Genomic DNA, 22,734 nt, shown 5'->3' with positions numbered 1-22,734 from the left:
TCATTGTCTGTTTTTTTATGGTGGAAAATAAGTATTTGGTCAGAAACAAACAATCAAGATTTCTGGCTCTCACAGACCTGTAACTTCTTCTTTAAGAGTCTCCTCTTTCCTCCACTCATTACCTGTAGTAATGGCACCTGTTTAAACTTGTTATCAGTATAAAAAGACACCTGTGCACACCCTCAAACAGTCTGACTCCAAACTCCACTACGGTGAAGACCAAAGAGCTGTCAAAGGACACCAGAAACAAAATTGTAGCCCTGCACCAGGCTGGGAAGACTGAATCTGCAATAGCCAACCAGCTTGGAGTGAAGAAATCAACAGTGGGAGCAATAATTAGAAAATGGAAGACATTCAAGACCACTGATAATCTCCCTCGATCTGGGGCTCCACGCAAAATCCCACCCCGTGGGGTCAGAATGATCACAAGAACGGTGAGCAAAAATCCCAGAACCACGCGGGGGGACCTAGTGAATGAACTGCAGAGAGCTGGGACCAATGTAACAAGGCCTACCATAAGTAACACACTACGCCACCATGGACTTAGATCCTGCAGTGCCAGACGTGTCCCACTGCTTAAGCCAGTACATGTCCGGGCCCATCTGAAGTTTGCTAGAGAGCATTTGGATGATCCAGAGGAGTTTTGGGAGAATGTCCTATTGTCTGATGAAACCAAACTGGAACTGTTTGGTAGAAACACAACTTGTCGTGTTTGGAGGAAAAAGAATACTGAGTTGCATCCATCAAACACCATACCTACTGTAAAGCATGGTGGTGGAAACATCATGCTTTGGGGCTGTTTCTCTGCAAAGGGGCCAGGACGACTGATCCGGGTACATGAAAGAATGAATGGGGCCATGTATCGTGAGATTTTGAGTGCAAACCTCCTTCCATCAGCAAGGGCATTGAAGATGAAACGTGGCTGGGTCTTTCAACATGACAATGATCCAAAGCACACCCGCCAGGGCAACGAAGGAGTGGCTTCGTAAGAAGCATTTCAAGGTCCTGGAGTGGCCTAGCCAGTCTCCAGATCTCAACCCTATAGAAAACCTTTGGAGGAAGTTGAAAGTCCGTGTTGCCAAGCGAAAAGCCAAAAACATCACTGCTCTAAAGGAGATCTGCATGGAGGAATGGGCCAACATACCAACAACAGTGTGTGGCAACCTAGTGAAGACTTACAGAAAACGTTTGACCTCTGTCATTGCCAACAAAGGATATATTACAAAGTATTGAGATGAAATTTTGTTTCTGACCAAATACTTATTTTCCACCATAATATGCAAATAAAATTATAAAAAAAACAGACAATGTGATTTTCTGGATTTTTTTTTCTCAGTTTGTCTCCCATAGTTGAGGTCTACCTATGATGTAAATTACAGACGCCTCTCATCTTTTTAAGTGGTGGAACGTGCACTATTGCTGAATGACTAAATACTTTTTTGCCCCACTGTATCAGCATATAGGAAGAGACTCTTTCAAAAACTCACCCAGTGAAGCTGACAGGTACCGGTTCTGGAGGCGGATTTCGTTTGGTGGTAGAACCCTTCTCTGGAGGTCGACCACCACTCTTTGTGCTGCTCCTAGCGCTTCTCTCTTTGCTGGGAGAACGCTGTTGCACTGCGGGCAAATGCGCATCGTCGGCCGGTGAAGCCATCTCACACACACCGGCCCGACGCTAGCGCTGCATTTTTAAATCTGCCGCCCATTCTCCTGCCTCCCCGGACCAACCCGGAAGTGCTCCAGCGACTTCCGGGTTAGACGCGCCGCTCTCACTCACCATGCGGCGGCTAGGGATATTAAACCGGCCGCAGCAGCGCGCGCGTCCTCACGGTGCCGGGCGGACCCACGGTGACCGGACCCGGACCGTGGATGCTTGGCCAGACGAGGGGGGAGGCTGCAAGCAGGGGCTCCCCCGTCGCTGCTTCTGGAACCGCAGCCCCTGCCGTTCCCTCAGATACCGACGCAGGTGGGTGCATGGCCCAGGGATCCTCTTCATCTGTAGGTAAGCTGGGTCCCTGTAGGAACAGGAAACCTAAACTGAGGAGGAGAGGGGACCGCCTCCTTTTATTCTGTAGGTTTCCTGTTCCTATGGGGCGGATCCCTCTCTCTCATGTGGGGTGCTGTCGTGGCGAAGGGTAAAAACTCAGCTTATACTCGAGTATATATTACGGTATATATTAGCTCTTCCCAGCCCAAATACTTATATGTGGCAAGAACTATATTGACACCCGTATCTAGCATATTAGAATTCTGTAAATCAGGGCTGAAAAGTCCAGGCCTTACTTTGTACGGAAAAGACCTGGTGACAATTTCCAATTTCCAATTAAATAGGTACTTAACTTTTAAATAAAAAAACATATATATATTTAAGTTTAATTCACATCTGCTTTTCCTCCCAATTTTACAAGTTACATCTAGAAAATAAAACAAATGATAATATTTGGTATAGTTTTCTGCCTAATGATCCCAACCATTAAACTATTTATCCTATAAGGCAAACGCCAGAACATAAAAATAAAATCTACATGGCAAAATCATTGTTTTTTTGTTAAAAAAAACCAAAACTTCACCTTTCTATAAAAAAAAAATGAATAAAAATAAATCAGAAATGTAAATGAACCCCAAAATAGTAACAAACAAAAACTAGGTCTCACCACATAAAAAACAAGCCCTGATACAACTCCGAAAAACAAAAAAGATATGTTGCCCGCTGGAATCGGAGGTGTATATACCATACACTTACTGTGAACTCCCCCAATAACCGGCCTGGTAGTGGAAGCAGCCGCGGCCTCGTCCATCACTCGTCAATTTTGCAATTGTCCTGACGATTGGAGGCAGCGGAGTTGTGTTCCTTGACATAGTAGTGGCAGCGGTGAGATCTGTGTGACTCCCCCTGCTGCGTTCCTATGACATGCGTCATCAGCATTATGATGTTCACCAGACAACTGATCTTTTAATAGTTGTTTAACCTGTAACCTGCTTCTAATGTTCGTTGTACATGGCTTCTATGCTTGCAGTAAGAAATGGGGAAATCTGCAGTGAAAATCCGCACATCAGGTTAATTTCTGCTGCAGATTTTTACTACTCGGTGTGTGGATGAGATCGGTTACAAATCTCATCCACGGGACGGCGACTGTAATACACAGGAGAAAATTGGCAGAATGTTTGCTCCATGCTCCTAATACTTACCTGATTAGTAGTAATGTTCTCCAGCATGTTTTGGGGCAGCTCAGTAATGTCCTCATCTTCCAAATCTGGCAAATCCTATATAACAGACAATCAGAATGCAACAACATTTTACGTTGTAAAGACAAATTATCAGCACATTCAATCTTAGGCTTCATTCATAAGTCACTTTTTCTTGTATGAGTGTTATCCGTGTTTTTCATGGATAGCACTCATACCTATGAAAGTCTATGGGCCATTGACTTTCCATGATTTTGTGGCTGGCGCAAAATCGAGATGACATGTCAGATCTTGATCCGAGTGTCAGATCAAAATCCCCAATGCAAGTTTATGCGTCTGTGAAAATAATTGGGAAGCACTAGGATACTGCCCGAGGGAAGCCAGATTTTCATGGATTATTAAATAAGATTAGGTGTTGAAGGGTTTTCTTTTTTTTTTTACATATGAAAAAAATTGATGAAAATTGGGCCAAAGTACGATAAAATTCTGCTGAAAATCACTGATGAAACTTGATACATTTTTCTAACTTGAGAAAAAAAACTGAAGTGTGAATGAGGCCTTAAAGAGTACCCACCACCAACCAGCATGCCACAAAAGAACACAGTAGTATGACAATAAATGGCTTCACCCGGCCACTAACCGTGAGTGGAGAAAAAGTTTTGGTGGTATCATTCTCTGAAAAAAAAGGCCAAGAAAGCAAAAATTCTGCTGGGGTATGTAAACTTTTGAGCACAACTTTATAGACTAGGATAAGAGAAATATATACCAGGATGATTGCTGATTTTGTAAGTTTGCCCACTGACAAAGACATGAACAATCTATAATTTTAACCCCTTCATGACCTTGGGATTTTCCGTTTTTCCGTGTTCGTATTTCACTCCTTCCCAGAGCCATAACTTTTTTATTTTTCCGTCAATATGGCCATGTGAGGGCTTATTTTTTGCGAGACGAGTTGTGCTTTTGAATGACATCATTGGTTTTAGCATGTCGTGTACTAGAAAACGGGAAAAAAATTCCAAGTGCGGTGAAATTGCAAAAAAAGTGCAGTCCCACACTTGTTTTTTGTTTGGCTTTTTTGCTAGGTTCACTAAATGCTAAAACTGACCTGCCATTATGATTCTCCAGGTCAGTACGAGTTCATAGACACCTAACATGACTAGGTTATTTTTTACTTAAGTGGTGAAAAAAAATTCCAAACTTTCTGCTAAAAAAAAAAAAAAAATTGCGCCATTTTCCAATACTCGTAGCGTCTCCATTTTTCAAGATCTGGGGTTGGTTGAGGGCTTATTTTTTGCGTGCCGAGCTGGCGTTTTTAATGATTCCAATTCGGTGCAGATACGTTCTTTTGATCGCCCGTCATTGCATTATGTCGCGGCGACCAAAAAAAATGTAATTCTGGCTTTTCTAATATTTTTCTCGCTACGCCATTTAGCGATCAGGTTAATGCTTTTTTTTTTATTGATAGATCGGGCGATTCTGAACGCGGCGATACCAAATATGTGTAGGTTTAATTTTTTTTAATTGATTTATTTTGAATGGGGCGAAAGGGGGGTGATTTAACTTTTATATATTTTTTATTTTTTTCACATTTTTTTAACTTTTTTTTTTTTTTTTTTACTTTTGCCATGCTTCAATAGCCTCCATGGGAGGCTAGAAGCAGGCACAGCGCGATCGCCTCTGCTACATAGCAGCGATCTGCTGTTCGCTGCTATGTAGCAGAAAATCAGGTGTGCTGTGAGCGCCGACCACATGGTGGCGCTCACAGCTGCCGGGGATCAGTAACCATAGAGGTCTCAAGGACCTCTATGGTTACTATTCTATTCTGCAGCATCGCCGACCTCCGATCATGTGACGGGGTCGGCTGTTGTGAAATTGGATTTTGGGCTCCCCCGGTGGCCACTGGTGGAATTGAACTGGTGTGCATCATCCTTTCTGTTCACCTGTTTCCATCAGGATGTGGGAGTCGTTATTTAGCCTTGCTCCTCTGTCACTTCCATGCCGGTCAACATTGTAATCAGAAGCCTTTCTGTGCATGTTCCTGCTGCTAGACAACTCCCAGCTAAGTTGGACTTCTGTCCTTGTTTGATTTTGCATTTTGTTCCAGTTCACAGCTGTAGTTTCGTTTCTGTGTCTGGAAAGCTCTTGTGATCTGAAATTGCCACTCTGATGTTATGAGTTAATACTAGAGTCTTAAAGTAATTTCAGGATGGTCTTTTGATAGGGTTTTCAGCTGACCATGAAAGTGCCCTTTCTGTCTTCCTGCTATCTAGTAAGCGGACCTCAATTTTGCTAAACCTATTTTCATACTACGTTTGTCATTTCATCTAAAATCACCGCCAATATTTGTGGGGGCCTCTGTCTGCCTTTTGGGGAAATTTCTCTAGAGGTGAGCCAGGACTATATTTTCCTCTGCCAGGATTAGTTAGTCCTCCGGCCGGCGCTGGGCGTCTAGGGATAAAACGCAGGCTACGCTACCCGGCTACTGTTAGTTGTGCGGCAGGTTTAGTTCATGGTCAGTTTAGTTTCCATCCTTCCAAGAGCTAGTTCTTATGTTTGCTGGGCTATGTTCTCTTGCCATTGAGAACCATAACAGTTTGACCGGACCCAAAGGGTTAAATTAATTGACAGAGAAAGGAGAGAAAAGAGAAGTCTGCTGAGGATTTTTTATTTTTTTTCCTTCAGTTCTGTGTGTGCTTGTAATTGAATCTCTTGCAAGTCTGCCTATATTGCAGCCTTTCTCTCTCTCTCTCCTTCTAATCCTGGAATGGCTCTGTGTTCACCTGTTTAAAATGGATATTCAGAGTTTAGCTGCAGGTTTGAATAATCTCACCACGAAAGTTCAAAATTTACAAGATTTTGTTGTTCATGTTCCTATATCTGAACCTAGAATTCCTTTGCCTGAATTTTTCTCGGGGAATAGATCTTGCTTTCAAAATTTCAAAAATAATTGCAAGTTGTTTTTGTCCCTGAAATCTCGCTCTGCTGGAGATCCTGCTCAGCAGGTCAGGATTGTGATTTCCTTGCTCCGGGGTGACCCTCAGGATTGGGCTTTTGCATTGGCTCCAGGGGATCCTGCGTTGCTCAATGTGGATGCGTTTTTTCTGGCCTTGGGGTTGCTTTATGAGGAACCTCAGTTAGAACTTCAGGCGGAAAAGGCCTTGATGTCCCTATCTCAGGGGCAAGACAAAGCTGAAATATACTGCCAGAAATTCCGTAAATGGGCTGTGCTTACTCAGTGGAATGAGTGCGCCCTGGCGGCGAATTTCAGAGAGGGTCTCTCTGATGCCATTAAGGATGTTATGGTGGGGTTCCCTGTGCCTGCGGGTCTGAATGAGTCCATGACAATGGCTATCCAGATCGATAGGCGTCTGCGGGAGCGCAAACCTGTGCACCATTTGGCGGTGTCTACTGAGAAGACGCCAGAGAATATGCAATGTGATAGAATTCTGTCCAGAAGTGAACGGCAGAATTTTAGACGAAAAAATGGGTTGTGCTTCTATTGCGGTGATTCAACTCATGTTATATCAGCATGCTCTAAGCGTACTAAGAAGCTTGATAAGTCTGTTTCAATTGGCACTTTACAGTCTAAGTTTATTCTATCTGTGACCCTGATTTGTTCTTTATCATCTATTACCGCGGATGCCTATGTCGACTCTGGCGCCGCTTTGAGTCTTATGGATTGGTCCTTTGCCAAACGCTGTGGGTATGATTTGGAGCCTCTTGAAACTCCTATACCCCTGAAGGGGATTGACTCCACCCCATTGGCTAGCAATAAACCACAATACTGGACACAAGTAACTATGCGGATTAATCCGGATCACCAGGAGATTATTCGCTTTCTTGTGCTGTATAACCTACATGATGTGTTGGTGCTTGGATTGCCATGGCTGCAATCTCATAACCCAGTCCTTGACTGGAAAGCTATGTCTGTGTTAAGCTGGGGATGTAAGGGGACGCATGGGGACGTACCTGTGGTTTCCATTTCATCATCTATTCCCTCTGAGATTCCTGAATTCTTGACTGAATATCGTGACGTTTTTGAGGAACCTAAGCTTGGTTCATTACCTCCGCACCGGGAGTGCGATTGTGCCATAGATTTGATTCCGGGTAGTAAATACCCTAAGGGTCGTTTATTTAATCTGTCTGTGCCTGAACATGCTGCTATGCGAGAATATATAAAGGAGTCCTTGGAAAAGGGACATATTCGTCCTTCGTCATCTCCCTTAGGAGCCGGTTTTTTCTTTGTGGCTAAGAAAGATGGCTCTTTGAGGCCGTGCATTGATTATCGGCTTTTGAATAAAATCACGGTTAAATATCAATATCCGTTGCCACTGCTGACTGATTTGTTTGCTCGCATAAAGGGGGCCAAGTGGTTCTCTAAGATAGATCTCCGTGGGGCGTATAATTTGGTGCGAATTAAGCAGGGGGATGAGTGGAAAACCGCATTTAATACGCCCGAGGGCCACTTTGAGTATTTGGTGATGCCTTTTGGTCTTTCAAATGCCCCTTCAGTCTTTCAGTCCTTTATGCATGACATTTTCCGTGATTATTTGGATAAATTTATGATTGTGTATCTGGATGATATTTTGATTTTTTCGGATGACTGGGACTCTCATGTCCAGCAGGTCAGGAGGGTTTTTCAGGTTTTGCGGTCTAATTCCTTGTGTGTGAAGGGTTCTAAGTGCGTTTTTGGGGTTCAAAAGATTTCCTTTTTGGGATATATTTTTTCCCCCTCTTCCATCGAGATGGATCCTGTCAAGGTTCAGGCTATTTGTGATTGGACGCAACCCTCTTCTCTTAAGAGTCTTCAGAAATTTTTGGGCTTTGCTAACTTTTATCGTCGATTTATTGCTGGTTTTTCTGATGTTGTTAAACCATTGACTGATTTGACTAAGAAGGGTGCTGATGTTGCTGATTGGTCCCCTGCTGCTGTGGAGGCCTTTCGGGAGCTTAAGCGCCGCTTTTCTTCCGCCCCTGTGTTGCGTCAGCCTGATGTTGCTCTTCCTTTTCAGGTTGAGGTCGACGCTTCTGAAATCGGAGCTGGGGCGGTTTTGTCGCAGAGAAGTTCCGATTGCTCCGTGATGAGACCTTGTGCTTTTTTCTCGCGTAAATTTTCACCCGCCGAGCGGAATTATGATGTTGGGAATCGGGAGCTTTTGGCCATGAAGTGGGCTTTTGAGGAGTGGCGTCATTGGCTTGAGGGGGCTAGACATCAGGTGGTGGTATTGACTGACCACAAAAATCTAATTTATCTTGAGTCCGCCAGACGCCTGAATCCTAGACAGGCGCGCTGGTCGTTGTTTTTCTCTCGGTTTAATTTTGTGGTGTCCTACCTGCCGGGTTCTAAGAATGTTAAGGCGGATGCCCTTTCTAGGAGTTTTGAGCCTGACTCCCCTGGTAATTCTGAACCTACAGGTATCCTTAAGGATGGAGTGATATTGTCTGCCGTTTCTCCAGACCTGCGGCGGGCCTTGCAGGAGTTTCAGGCGGATAGACCTGATCGTTGCCCACCTGGTAGACTGTTTGTTCCTGATGATTGGACCAGTAAAGTCATTTCTGAGGTTCATTCTTCTGCGTTGGCAGGTCATCCTGGAATCTTTGGTACCAGGGATTTGGTGGCAAGGTCCTTCTGGTGGCCTTCGCTGTCTCGAGATGTGCGAGGCTTCGTGTAGTCTTGTGACGTTTGTGCTCGGGCCAAGCCTTGTTGTTCTCGGGCTAGTGGATTGTTGTTGCCCTTGCCTATCCCGAAGAGGCCCTGGACGCACATCTCGATGGATTTTATTTCGGATCTTCCTGTTTCTCAGAAGATGTCTGTCATCTGGGTGGTGTGTGATCGTTTCTCTAAGATGGTCCATTTGGTTCCCCTGCCTAAGTTGCCTTCTTCTTCCGAGTTGGTTCCTCTGTTTTTTCAAAATGTGGTCCGTTTGCATGGTATTCCGGAGAATATCGTTTCTGACAGAGGTACCCAATTCGTGTCTAGATTTTGGCGAGCATTCTGTGCTAGGATGGGCATAGATTTGTCTTTCTCGTCTGCTTTCCATCCTCAGACTAATGGCCAGACCGAGCGGACGAATCAGACCTTGGAGACATATTTGAGGTGTTTTGTGTCTGCAGATCAGGATGATTGGGTTGCTTTTTTGCCTTTAGCGGAGTTTGCCCTCAATAATCGGGCCAGCTCTGCCACCTTGGTGTCTCCCTTTTTCTGTAATTCGGGGTTTCATCCTCGATTTTCTTCTGGTCAGGTGGAATCTTCGGATTGTCCTGGAGTGGATGCTGTGGTGGAGAGGTTGCATCAGATTTGGGGGCAGGTAGTGGACAATTTGAAGTTGTCCCAGGAGAAGACTCAGCTTTTTGCCAACCGCCGGCGTCGGGTTAGTCCTCGGCTTTGTGTTGGGGACTTGGTGTGGTTGTCTTCTCGTTTTATTCCTATGAGGGTTTCTTCTCCCAAGTTTAAGCCTCGGTTCATCGGCCCGTACAAGATATTGGAGATTCTTAACCCTGTGTCCTTCCGTTTGGACCTCCCTGCATCTTTTTCTATTCATAATGTTTTTCATCGGTCATTATTGCGCAGGTATGAGGTACCGGTTGTGCCTTCCGTTGAGCCTCCTGCTCCGGTGTTGGTTGAGGGCGAGTTGGAGTACGTTGTGGAAAAAATCTTGGACTCCCGTGTTTCCAGACGGAAACTCCAGTATCTGGTCAAATGGAAGGGATACGGTCAGGAGGATAATTCTTGGGTGACGGCCTCTGATGCTCATGCCTCCGATTTGGTCCGTGCCTTTCATAGGGCTCATCCTGATCGCCCTGGTGGTTCTGGTGAGGGTTCGGTGCCCCCTCCTTGAGGGGGGGGTACTGTTGTGAAATTGGATTTTGGGCTCCCCCGGTGGCCACTGGTGGAATTGAACTGGTGTGCATCATCCTTTCTGTTCACCTGTTTCCATCAGGATGTGGGAGTCGTTATTTAGCCTTGCTCCTCTGTCACTTCCATGCCGGTCAACATTGTAATCAGAAGCCTTTCTGTGCATGTTCCTGCTGCTAGACAACTCCCAGCTAAGTTGGACTTCTGTCCTTGTTTGATTTTGCATTTTGTTCCAGTTCACAGCTGTAGTTTCGTTTCTGTGTCTGGAAAGCTCTTGTGATCTGAAATTGCCACTCTGATGTTATGAGTTAATACTAGAGTCTTAAAGTAATTTCAGGATGGTCTTTTGATAGGGTTTTCAGCTGACCATGAAAGTGCCCTTTCTGTCTTCCTGCTATCTAGTAAGCGGACCTCAATTTTGCTAAACCTATTTTCATACTACGTTTGTCATTTCATCTAAAATCACCGCCAATATTTGTGGGGGCCTCTGTCTGCCTTTCGGGGAAATTTCTCTAGAGGTGAGCCAGGACTATATTTTCCTCTGCCAGGATTAGTTAGTCCTCCGGCCGGCGCTGGGCGTCTAGGGATAAAACGCAGGCTACGCTACCCGGCTACTGTTAGTTGTGCGGCAGGTTTAGTTCATGGTCAGTTTAGTTTCCATCCTTCCAAGAGCTAGTTCTTATGTTTGCTGGGCTATGTTCTCTTGCCATTGAGAACCATAACAGTCGGCGATGCCATCATTTCCGGCCGCATGCGGTAGTTAAATGCCGCTGTCTGCGTTTGACAGCGGCATTTAGCTAGTTAATAGGCGCGGGCAGATCGCGATTCTGCCCACGCCTATTACAGGCACATGTCAGCTGTTCATTTCCCGGCTTTGATGCGGGCTCACCGCCGGAGCCCGCATCAAAGCGGGGCTTCTGACCTCGGACGTACTATCCCGTCCGAGGTCAGAAAGGGGTTAAGGGTAGGTTAATTTTAAAATTGAGAGATAGAATATCAAAAATAAAATCCAGAAAATCACATTGTATAAATTATATAAATTGCATTTATAGACCTGCACAAAGCTGGAATGGGCTACAAAACCATAAGTAAGAGGCTGGGTGAGGAGACAACAGTTGGTGCAATAGTAAGAAAATGGACGAAATACAAAATGAGTGTCAATTGACATCGATCTGGGGCACCATGCAAAATCTCACCTCGTGGGGTATCCTTGATCATGAGGAAGGTGAGAGATCAGCCTAAAACTACACGGGGGGGGGGGGGGGTGTTTGGGGGACTTGGTAATGATCTCAAGACAGCTAGGACCACAGTCACCAAGAAAACCATTGGTAACACATTACGCCTTAAAGGTTTAAAATACGAAGGCACATGTACAGGCCTGTCTGGAGATTGCCAATGAACCCCTGGATGATTCTGTGAGTGATCGGACGAAGGTGCTGTGGTCAGATGAGACAAAATATCGTAGTTACTGATAACGGTATTTCTCTGATCCCATGACGGCACCACGGAGAGAGCTCCGCCCTCAGGGACAGGAAACCTACAGGTGAAAAAGGCGGTACCTCTCTCCCACATCAGTTGGTTTACAGAGACTTAACAGAACTTCAGCTGTAACTTAAATGTTATCAAACAAAAAACTTTTTAATTTTAACTTATCAGAGGCACCGCGTGACTAAGTATTAAGATTAACTCTAGTGTTCACACTCACACGTGAAGGGAGGGAATGTACGGGTGCCGTCATGGGATCAGAGAAATACCGTTATCGGTAACTACGATATTCTCTTACCCCATGACGGCACCACGGAGAGAATTTCATAGATGTACATTAGGGAGGGACCACCGCCTCTAGAACCCTTCTGCCAAAGGTGAGGTCTGAAGAAGGAGGCAGGTCTAGTTGGTAGTGTTTAAAGAATGTGGAAGGAGACGACCAAGTGGCCGCCCTACATATCTGTTCAATTGATGCTCCTGCTCTCTCTGCCCAGGAGGCCACCACCGATCTGGTCGAGTGAGCTCTGACTTCCTCTGGAATGTCCTCATTACTTGATGAATACGAGAGGATAATGGCGTCCCTTATCCATCTCGCAAGAGTGGCCTTCGATGCTTTATGCCCTTTATTTGGACCCTGGAAACACACAAACAGAGCCCTATCCTTCCTATAGTCTTATGTGGCAGCTAGGTATTGAACTAAACATCTCTTAACGTCTAGTGTATGTAGATGTTCCTCTTTCTCATTTCTGGGGTTTGGACAGGAGGGTAGCAAGATCTCCTGAGATCTATGAAAATGTGATGCCACTTTAGGAAGGTAAGATGGATCGATTTTAAGGATTACTCTGTCGTCTAGTATCCGTGCCAGAGGTGGATACGCTGATAGGGCCTGCATGTCACTAATCCTCCGTGCTGACGTTAGCGCCACCAGAAGGGAGGTTTTAAGCAATAATATTATTAAAGAGGCTTGTGACAGTGGCTCAAAAGGTGCTTTAGTCAGTGCAGAGAGGACTAAACTTAAATCCCAGGGAGGTGTAGTATGGTGTACCACTGGTCTAGATCTGGTCGAGGCCTTAATGAATCTTTTTACCCAGCAGTTCCCCGCTAGATCACAGTTGTAAAGGGTGCCCAAAGCTGCTACCTGGACTTTAAGCGTGCTCATTGCTAAGCCTTTTTCTAGCCCCTTCTGAAGAAATTCTAGCACTTTTTTAATTGGGATTTCCTCAGATAAATTGGCACCTGATGCTGATAAAAATCTTCGCCAAGCCTTCCCATACGCTCTAGTAGTCACTGGCTTTCTACTTAGCAGGAGAGTGGAGACTAGATTTGAAGAGAACCCTCTTTTGATTAGAAGTTTCCTTTCAAATTCCAAGCCCTCATATGCAAGTTCTTTACTTGCGGGTGATTTACCGGCCCCTGATACAGCAGGTTTGGAATTTCTGGAAGGACCCAGGGATCTGTTACAGACATTATCCTTAACCACGGAAACCATGCCCTCTTTGGCCAGAAGGGAGCTATCATGATGACTACAGCTCCGTCCTCTCTGATTTTTTTCAACATTAAAGGAATTAGTGCTATTGGGGGAAAAACATAGGCTAGATGAAAGTTCCATGGAATTAAAAAGGCATCTAGGGCTACTGGGTTCCCGCGTGGGTCTATTGAACAAAAGGCCTGAGTCTTTCGGTTCTGGTTGTTCGCAAATAAATCTATTTCTGGAAGACCCCACAATTGTACTATGTGGTTGAAGACTATCTGATTCAACTCCCAATCTCCCTGTTTGAGTTGTGTTCGGCTTAGAAAATCTGAAGTTTGGTTCTCCGTCCCTTTGATGTGAAGGGCTGACAGTGATAACAGTTTGGCCTCTGCTAATAATAGGATGGATTTTGTTACTTCCATCAGCATACGAGATCTCGTGCCCCCCTGGTGATTCAAGTAGGCCACCACTACCTTGTTGTCCGATAATACCCTGACGTGATGGGAATGGAGGGAGTGTAGGAAGTGGATGAGTGCATATTTTACCGCTAGAAGTTCTTTCATATTGGAAGAACCCAGTTTTTCCTCTTCCGACCATGGCCCTTGAGCAACCTGGTTGTCCACATGAGCCCCCAACCCCAAGGACTCGCGTCGGTGGTTAGGGTTATAGATGTTGGCCATACCCATGGAACACCCCTGGTTAGATTGTGTGGATCCACCCACCAAGCTAGGGAATGTATTGTTTGCAAGGAGATTTTTAAGTGCTTTTCTAAATCCCCTTTTAACACAGAATCTGCTTCTAAGATCTCCCACTGGAGGTCTCTGGTGTGACTCTGGGCCCACTGGACCGCTGGTAGACAGGCTGTCATTGATCCCAGTATGGACATTGCTTTGCGTAGTTACTACTGGAGACTTCCTGAGTTGTTCTATCAGTTGCACCATATTCGAAACTTTTTCCCCTGGAAGGCGGCATTCTTGCCGGTTGAGTCTATTATTAACCCCAGGTATTGTTGTACTTGAGTTGGAATGATTCTTGATTTTGTTAGGTTTACCATCCAACCTAGATTCGTCAGGGATGTCATTACTTTGTTTAATTGTTGAGTGCAGTGGAAGGGAGTTTTGCCAACTACCAGGAGGTCGTCCAAATAAGGAACTATTAGTATGTTTTGCTCTCTTATGTGAGCCATGACCTCTGCCATCAACTTCGTGAATACTCTCGAGGCCATGGCCAGGCCGAAGGGAAGGGCCCTGTATTGGTAGTGCTTTAACTCTCCCTGCATTAATACCGCCACACTGAGAAATCTCTGGTAGTCTGCGTGTATGGGCACATGGTAGTATGCGTCCTTTAGATTGATGACAGTCATAAAACAAGACGGATAAAGCGTTCTCACACGTCTTTATTGCTTCCATCTTGAAACTCTCCGTCACTAGGTACTGATTCAATTTTTTAAAATTTATTATTGTCCTGTAAGTTCCATCCGGTTTCATCCAAAGAAACAGAGGAGAGTAGAATCCCGTGCCTCTGTCCTGGCTTGGGACCTCCTGTAGGACATCCTTTGCTAGAAGCATTTGTATCTCCTTTTGAAGGCTGAGCTGTTCGGCTTCTGCTTTCCTCTGCGGTGTCATGACAAAGTGAAGAGACGGCATTGTATGAAAAATTAGTTTCAGCCCCGTTTTTATTATATTTAGGGTCCATAGGCTTCCTGATATTCTTTCCCACGCTGGAAGAATGTGTGCCAGTCTTCCCCCCACCTGGGGACCACCTTCATTGGGGTTGTTTCTTGGTGTCAGGCTTGTTGAACAAGTAGCGTTTCCCCTTAAATTTTTTATCGCCCCATCCTTCTTTCTGATTTTTTGGGGGGCCTTCTACGCATGAATTTCCTGTTCCGAAAGGACCGTTTATATAATTGGTTAGGGAACCCCGGGAAAGGCTTTCTTCTTATCCCCAGCTTTCTCCAGGATATCATCTAAGGTAGGGCCGAATAGAAATTCCCCCTCACAGGGTATGGAACATAATTTGGACTTTGTTTGTAGGTCCCCTGGCCAGCATTTGAGCCATAAAGCCCTTCTAGCTGCATTTGAAAAAGAAGCAGCTCTTGCCGCTAGTCTTGCAGAGTCTATAGATGCGTCCGCTAGGAACGCCGCTGCTCCTTTCATTATTGAGATTGAATCTAATACTGATTCTCTAGGGGATCTATCTTTTAGTTGTGACTGTAGATGGTCCAACCACACCATTAATGCTCTGGCTGTACATGTGGCGGCTATTGCCGGTTTCAGTCCCCCCCCGCGGCTTCCCAAGAACCTTTTAGAAATACCTCAGCCTTCTTATCCATAGGGTCCTTTAGGGTCCCCATATCTTCAAAAGGTAAAGCAAATTTTTTCGACGCTTTTGCTATAGCGACATCCAGTTTTGGTGCTTTACCCCAGGAAGAACAGGCTGGGTCATCAAAAGGATATTTCCTTTTCGGGGTTAAGAGGACTTTTTTGTCAGGTTTTTCCATTCTTTTTTTATTAGGGCATGTATTTTATCATTTATTGGAAACGCTCTAAGTTTCCTTTGTTCCAGACCGCTAAACATAAAGTCTTGTGCGTTGTTTTTGGATTTAGTCTCTACTAGCCCCATGGTAGTTCTTACCGCTTTTACCAAAGCGTTTGTCTCCTCAATGGGAAAGCAATTGCGACCCCCTCCGAGGAAGAAGAGGATGATATAGAGGAAAGCAAACTGTCTGAATTAGAGGCATCACTATCTTCTTCACTAGAACTTGGCTCCGGGGACCTATGTTTGGATCTACGTTTCTTTTTTAAGCCTTTGGCACTTTTTAATGCATCCTCTACCTGGGATTTAATTCATTGTTTTAAGTCAGATGCGAATCTTGGGGACTCCTTGGAAATAGTATTTTCTATGCATATGGCACAGAGTTTCTTTACCCATGTAGTGGGCAGTTCTACGGAGCAGATCGGGCAAACTCTGTGCCTGGTTTTCGCTGTACATTTCTTCCCCTAAGAAAAACACAATAAAACCCCTTTTAGAAACTGAGCATTCACGAAGATCACTTACCCTCCTAATTTAAGGGGGATATCGGTTCTGGCGTAGGAGTAGTTTCCTCGACTTGAACCGTTACTGGTCTGCTGGATCCACCCGAGCCTCTGCTACGTTGAGATCCCTAGCTGCGACGTTGGGAAGAAGCATCATGCTGTCGTCGCTGCTGGCGATGGTGCTGCTGCTGCTGAGGTAGGGGCTTTTTTGGCGGGGTCTGCAGAGTTTCTTCTGCCGGTTGCTCTACCTCACTCATGGTGAGACCTTTCTGAGCACCGGCTATTTGTTTTCTGCCCTCTTTTATGTATAAGTGGGGCAGGCGCACCGCTGGGCCCATTACCCAGAGATGCCGTGCGCCGCCCCGGAAGTGACCCCCGTGCCGAGCATTCTGGGACTACCAGAATGCTCTGCGCCCGGCAAGTGCATGCGCGCGCGCATTCTGCCGCCACCATCTTTCCCGGAAGGAGCACGGTCCCGGCACACCTGCAGACCACGCCAGAGGCAGCGACCGCTTCAGCCCCAGGATCCCAAGCGCCCGCCGGCACCAGCGGAGGGACCCCCAGACGAGCGCACTATCCAGCGGGAGAACCGGCGGTAAGGCACCAGGTGACCGCCGTCACCCATTACCGGCTGTTTAAGTATTCACGGGGGAGAAGCAGACTGGGTCTTTCTTCACTGCTTTTCCCCCACGCACAAGGCCCGCCGACCCTGGGAACGTGGCCTTCGGGGGAGGATTAGCCACCGTATCTGAAGCAGAGCCCCCCGCTGCCGATAACCGCATCGATGGACCCACGGCATCCCACGACGTACCACGCTGCAGGTTCCCGTCAGGGACAGGAAACCGAACTGATGTGGGAGAGAGGTACCGCCTTTTTCACCTGTAGGTTTCTTGTCCCTGAGGGTGGATCTCTCTCCGTGGTGCCGTCATGGGGTAAGAGAAATTGAGGTATTTGGCATTAACTCAACTTGCCGTGTTTGGAGGAAGAGAAATGCTGCCTATGACACAAAGAATACCATTCCCACTGTCAAGCATGGAGGTGGAAACATTATGTTTTGGGGGTGTTTCTCTGCTAAGGGCACAGGACTATTTCACTGCAATAATGGAAGAATGGATGGAGCCATGTACGGTAAATCCTGAGTGACAGCCTCCTTCCCACCGCTAGGACATTAAAAATGGGTCGTGTCTGGGTCTTCCAGCAAGAAAATGACCCAAAACATACAGCCAAGGCAACAAAGTAGTGGCTCAAAAAGTAGCACATTAAGGTCATGGAGTGGCCTAGCCAGTCTCCAGACCTTAATCCCATAGAAAACTTATAGAGGGAAATGAAACTCCGCGTTGCTAAGTGACGGTCTCAAAATCTTAATGATCTAGAAATTATCTACAAAGAGGAGTGGACCAAAATTCCTCCTGACATGTGTGCAAACCTCATCATCAACTACAAAAAACGTCTGACTGCTGTGCTTGCCAACAAGGGTTTTGCCACAAAGTATTAAGACTTGATTGCCAGAGGGATAAAATACTTATTTCTCACTGCAAAATGCAGATATATTTATATAATTTATACAACGTGATTTTCTGGATTTTATTTTTGATATTCTATCTCTCAATGTTAAATTTAATCTACCCTTAAAATTATAGACTGCTCGTTCATGTCTTTGTCAATGAGCAAACTTACAAAATCAGCAAGGGATCAAATACTTATTCCCCCCACTGTACACCGGAATGGTGGACATATACTGTATACTTGGATGGGCCCAAGATGGGGGACATATATTCCATTAAGGAGCCCAAGATGGGGGACATTACTACAGAATGCAGGAGGAGGTGCAACTTGTATGTCCTTATGGGTCCAAATCTTACACCGGGGGCCATCGGACTCATCCCATTTACACAAGACAATGTGCTGCAGATAACAGTGACAATTATACTGGTATAAACTATCCACTTTGCTCATTAATCAACTAATTGGCAGCTTGTGTACATGGGCCAATAATAGAGAATGTGTACTCTAATTTACGATCGTATGGATATTATTGATCAATGTAAAAGGGCTTTTAGTCAGACAAATGCAGATTTTAAAGGTTTGTTGGCAAAATGTATCTTAAAATATTTGTTGAGTGGTGAAATTGTCATTATTTTGCTTGTCAACAGCACAAGTGGAATCTACGGTATTTGGAGAAGTAGTTTCACAGTAGGATTCATGACACATGTTTTTGGTTATGATTTAGGTAACTGATGACCTGTGAGGTCAGTCTCACATACATCAATGTACAGCCTCTCTGTGGCCTTCAGAGGGACAACCTCTATCTCTTCCTCATCAGCCAGTCCAGTGGTCAGGGAACCTTCCTTATTCATCTTCTCCTGTGATTCTAAAAAAAAAAAAATATATAATGGGATCAGTTGTGTGGCAATTATAGTCAAAGATGAAGAACATGTGGTAGCCTACACAAGAGAGAAGCTGAAAAAAAAACCTTAAAACCTTTTCTGTAATCTTCAATAACTCCTTTAACTACTTCTTGATGGGGCTATTTTCCATTTTTGTTTTTTCCTCCCTTTCTTCCAAAAGCCAATGTTTTTTCATTTTTCCATCAACATATCTGTATGAGGGTTTGCAATTTTCGAGCCCAATTGTACTTTTGAATGACTCCATTTATTTTATCATGTGATGCAATGGAAAGCGGGAAAACAAATTCCAAGTGTGTTGAAATTGCAAAAAAAAGTTTTTTACTTACCATGTTCATTGTACGATAAAACTGACCTGGCAATAGGATTCTGTAGGACAGTACAAGTTCGCAGACACCAAAGATGCAAATTTATCTTTTGTGCCCTCAGCTGACATTTTTATTGACACCATTTTGGGGGAGATACGATGTTTCGATCGCCTATTATTGCATTTTATTGTGTGACGGCCCAAAAAAAGTAATTCTGGCGTTTCAATTTGTTTTTCCCTCATTTACTGAACAGCTAATTTATTTTATATTTTGATTGGACTTTTAAGAACACAGCGATACAAATGTGTTTTTTTAAAATTATTTTTAATGTGGAAAAAGAGGAGGATTTAAACTTTTTTAAAAATTGTTTATATATTTTTTAAAAACATTTTGCTTACTTTTCACTATATTTAACCCCTTAACGACCGCCGATACGCCTTTTAACGGCGGCCGCTAAGGGTACTTAAACCACAGCGCTGTTAATTAATGGCGCTGTGGAAAAAGTGAATAGCGCCCCCCAGAGTCGGATTTTCTCTGGGGTCTCGGTTACCGGGGGTAGCCGAGACCCCAGAGAACATGATTCGGGGGTATTTTAACGACCCCCGAGTTGCGATCGCCAGTAATTAACCGTTTACCGGCGGTCGCAAAAAAAACAACAAAAAACGCGATTTCCCATTTAATTTCTCTGTCCTCCGATGTGATCGCACATCAGAGGACAGAGAAATGGGGTCCCCGATCGCCCCCCGATACTCACCTGTCTCCCTCGGTGCTCCTCGTGGCTCCCGATGGGCGCCGCCATCTTCTTCCGGCAAAAAAAATGGCGGGCGCATGCGCAGTGCGCCTGCCAGCCGGCACCCGGGAGATCTTTGGGGTCTCGGCTGCTGGGGGTAGCCGAGACCCCAAAGAACATGATCGGGGTCGGTTTTTACCGACCCCTGTTTTGCGATCGCCGGTAATTAACTGTTTACTGGCGACCGCAAAAAAAAAAAAAAAAAAAAGCGATGTGTTAAATTCTCTGTCCTCTGATGTGATCACACATCAGAGGACAGAGAAATAGGGGGATTCGGGGACCCTATCATACTTACCGGTGTCCCTGGGTCCTCCTGCATCCTCTCCTGCCGGCCGGCTTCTTCCTATGGAAAGAAAATGGCGGGCGCATGCGCAGTGCGCCCGCTCTCTGCTGCCATCTGCCGGCCGGCAGGAGAGAGGAGTTGGGGCTAAAATTAGGGTTAGGATTAGGGCTAGGGTTAGGGTTGGGGCTAAATTTAGGGTTGGGGTTGGGGCTAAATTTAGGGTTAGGGTTGGGGCTAAATTTAGGGTTAGGGCTGGGGCTAAATTTAGGGTTAGGGCTGGGGCTAAATTTAGGGTTAGGGCTGGGGCTAAATTTAGGGTTAGGGCTAGGGTTAGGGTTGGGGCTAAAGTTAGGGCTAGAGTTAGAGTTGGGGCTAAAGTTAGGGTTAGGGTTGGGGCTAAAGTCAGGACTAGGGTTGCGGCTAAAGTTAGGGTTAGAGTTGGGATTAGGGTTTGGATTAGGGTTGGGATTAGGGGTGTATTGGGATTAGGGTTAGGTTTGAGGTTAGGGTTGAGATTAGGATTAGGGGTGTGTTGGATTTAGGGTTCTGATTAGAGTTATGGTTGTTTTGGGGTTAGGGTTGCGATTATCCTTAGGGTTGTGATTAGGATTATGGATCGGGTTGGCATTAGGGTTAGGCCTCTTTCACACTTCAGTCTTTTGGCGTCAGTCTGAAACCGACATTTTCGTCAAATAGCAGATCCGCCATTTTTTTGGGCGGATCCGCTATTTTCCCATAGACATGCATTAGCAACGGATTGTGGCGGATGGTCGTCCGTTCCATCCGCCATGTGACGGATCCGTCGAGATTTGGTGGACGTCATCTACACATTGACGGCCATTGTAATGTTTTTTGTCTGCGCTGAAATGGCGGTTCGCGACGGATCCGTCGCGTTCGTCATTCCATAGAATGGCCGCCTATGGGCGACAGATCCGTCGTTACCGTCATTTCGGCGGATCCGTCGCCCCAATCCGCTTTTTCAATTGCGCATGCTCCAAAAAGTAGATACTTTTCCAAGACAACCCCCAAGTAACGGATCCATCAAAAAAACGGATCCGTTAGAACCGTTTTCTCAACAATTGTGACGGATCCATCGATCCGTCACTATGTCGGAGCTGACTGACGCCAAACAACTGAAGTGTGAAAGAAGCCTTAGGGGTGTGTTGGGGTTAGGGTTGGAGTTAGATTTGGGGGGTTTCCACTGTTTAGGTACATCAGGGGGTCTCTAAACGCCACAGCCAATTTTGCGCTCAAAAAGTCAAATGGTGCTCCCTCCCTTCCGAGCTCTGCCGTGCATCCAAACAGTGGTTTACCCCCACATATGGGGCATCAGCGTACTCGGGATAAATTGGACAACAACTTATGGGGTCTAATTTCTCCTGTTACCCTTGTGAAAATAAAAACTTGGGGGCTAAAAAATATTTTTTGTGGAAAAAATATATATTTTTTATTTTCACTACTCTGCATTATAAACGTCTGTGAAGCACTTGGGCATTCCAAGTTCTCACCACACATCTAGATAAGTTCCTTGGGGTCTCTAGTTTCCAAAATGGGGTCACTTGTGGGGGGTTTCTACTGTTTAGGTACATCAGAGGCTCTGCAAACGCAACATAACGCCCGCAGACCATTCTATCAAAGTCTGCATTCCAAAACGGTGCTCCTTCCCTTCCGAGCTCTGCCATGCCCCCAAACAGTGGTTTACCCCAACATATGGGGTATCAGCCTACTCAGCATAAATTGCACAATAAATTTTGGGGTCCAATTTCTCCTGTTACCCTTGAGAAAATAATTTTTTTTTATTTTCACGGCTCTACTTTATAAATTTCTGTGAAGCACTTGGGGGTTTAAAGTGCTCACCACACATCTAGATAAGTTCCTTAAGTGGTCTAGTTTCCAAAATGGGGTCACTTGTGGGGGGTTTCTACTGTTTAGGCACATCAGGGGCTCTCCAAACGCGACATGGTGTCCGATCTCAATTCCAGCCAATTCTACATTGAAAAAGTAAAACGGCACTCCTTCTCTTCCAAGCTCTGCGGTGCGCCCTAACAGTGGTTTACCCAAACATATGGGGTATCGACGTACTCAGGAGAAATTGCACAACCACTTTTGTGGTCTAATTTCTCCTGTTACCCTTGTCATAATAAAAATTTGGGGGCAAAAAGATCATATCTGTAGAAAAAATGCGACTTTTTATTTTCGCGGCTCTACGCTATAAACTTCCGTGAAGCACCTGGGGGTTTAAAGTTCTCACCACACATCTAGATAAGTTCCTTAAGGGGTCTAGTTTCCAAAATGGTGTCACTTGTGGGGGGATTCCACTGTTTAGGCACATCAGGGGCTCTCCAAATGCGACATGGCGTCCGATCTCAATTCCAGCCAATTCTACATCGAAAAAGTAAAACGGCACTCCTTCTCTTCCAAGCTCTGCAGTGCGCCCAAACAGTGGTTTACCCCCACATATGGGGTATCAACATACTCAGGAGAAATTGCACAACAACTTTTGTGGTCTAATTTCTCCTGTTACCCTTGTGAAAATAAGAATTTGTGGGCGAAAAGATCATTTTTGTGTAAACAAATGCGATTTTTTATTTTCACGGCTCTACTTTATAAACTTCTGTGAAGCACTTGGGGGCTCAAAGTGCTCACCACACATCTAGATAAGTTCCTTAAGGGGTCTAGTTTCCAAAATAGTGTCACTTGTGGGGGGTTTCCACTGTTTAGGCACATCAGGGGCTCTCTAAATGTGACATGGCATCCGATCTCAATTCCAGCCAATTCTGCATTAAAAAAGTCAAACGGCGCTCCTTCTCTTCCAAGCTCTGCGGTGCACCCAAACAGTGGTTCACCCCCACATATGGGGTATCGGCGTATTCAGGAGAAATTGCACAACAACATTTATGGTTAAATTTCTGTTT

The 22,734-nt window shown here is 45.3% G+C and overlaps 1 protein-coding gene across 3 annotated transcripts in view; it reads right to left on the bottom strand.

Annotated features, from left to right (window-relative positions):
- Window positions 1-22,734, bottom strand: part of DNAAF1 (dynein axonemal assembly factor 1) — a 62,323-nt gene that overhangs the window by 7,878 nt on the left and 31,711 nt on the right. For all 3 annotated transcript variants that reach the window (XM_077288277.1, XM_077288279.1, XM_077288280.1), the window contains exons 9-10: window positions 18,298-18,404; window positions 3,190-3,264 (exon numbers count right to left, since the gene is read on the bottom strand). In XM_077288277.1, the coding sequence (XP_077144392.1) occupies window positions 3,190-3,264; window positions 18,298-18,404 (182 nt within the window). The remainder of the gene's footprint in view (window positions 1-3,189; window positions 3,265-18,297; window positions 18,405-22,734) is intronic.

The sequence above is a fragment of the Ranitomeya variabilis genome, chromosome 2 (genome assembly GCF_051348905.1).
Source record: "Ranitomeya variabilis isolate aRanVar5 chromosome 2, aRanVar5.hap1, whole genome shotgun sequence".
Lineage (NCBI taxonomy): Eukaryota > Metazoa > Chordata > Amphibia > Anura > Dendrobatidae > Ranitomeya > Ranitomeya variabilis.
The sequence above is the reverse complement of the archived record's forward strand: the minus strand, read 5'-3'. Positions and strand labels throughout refer to the sequence as shown.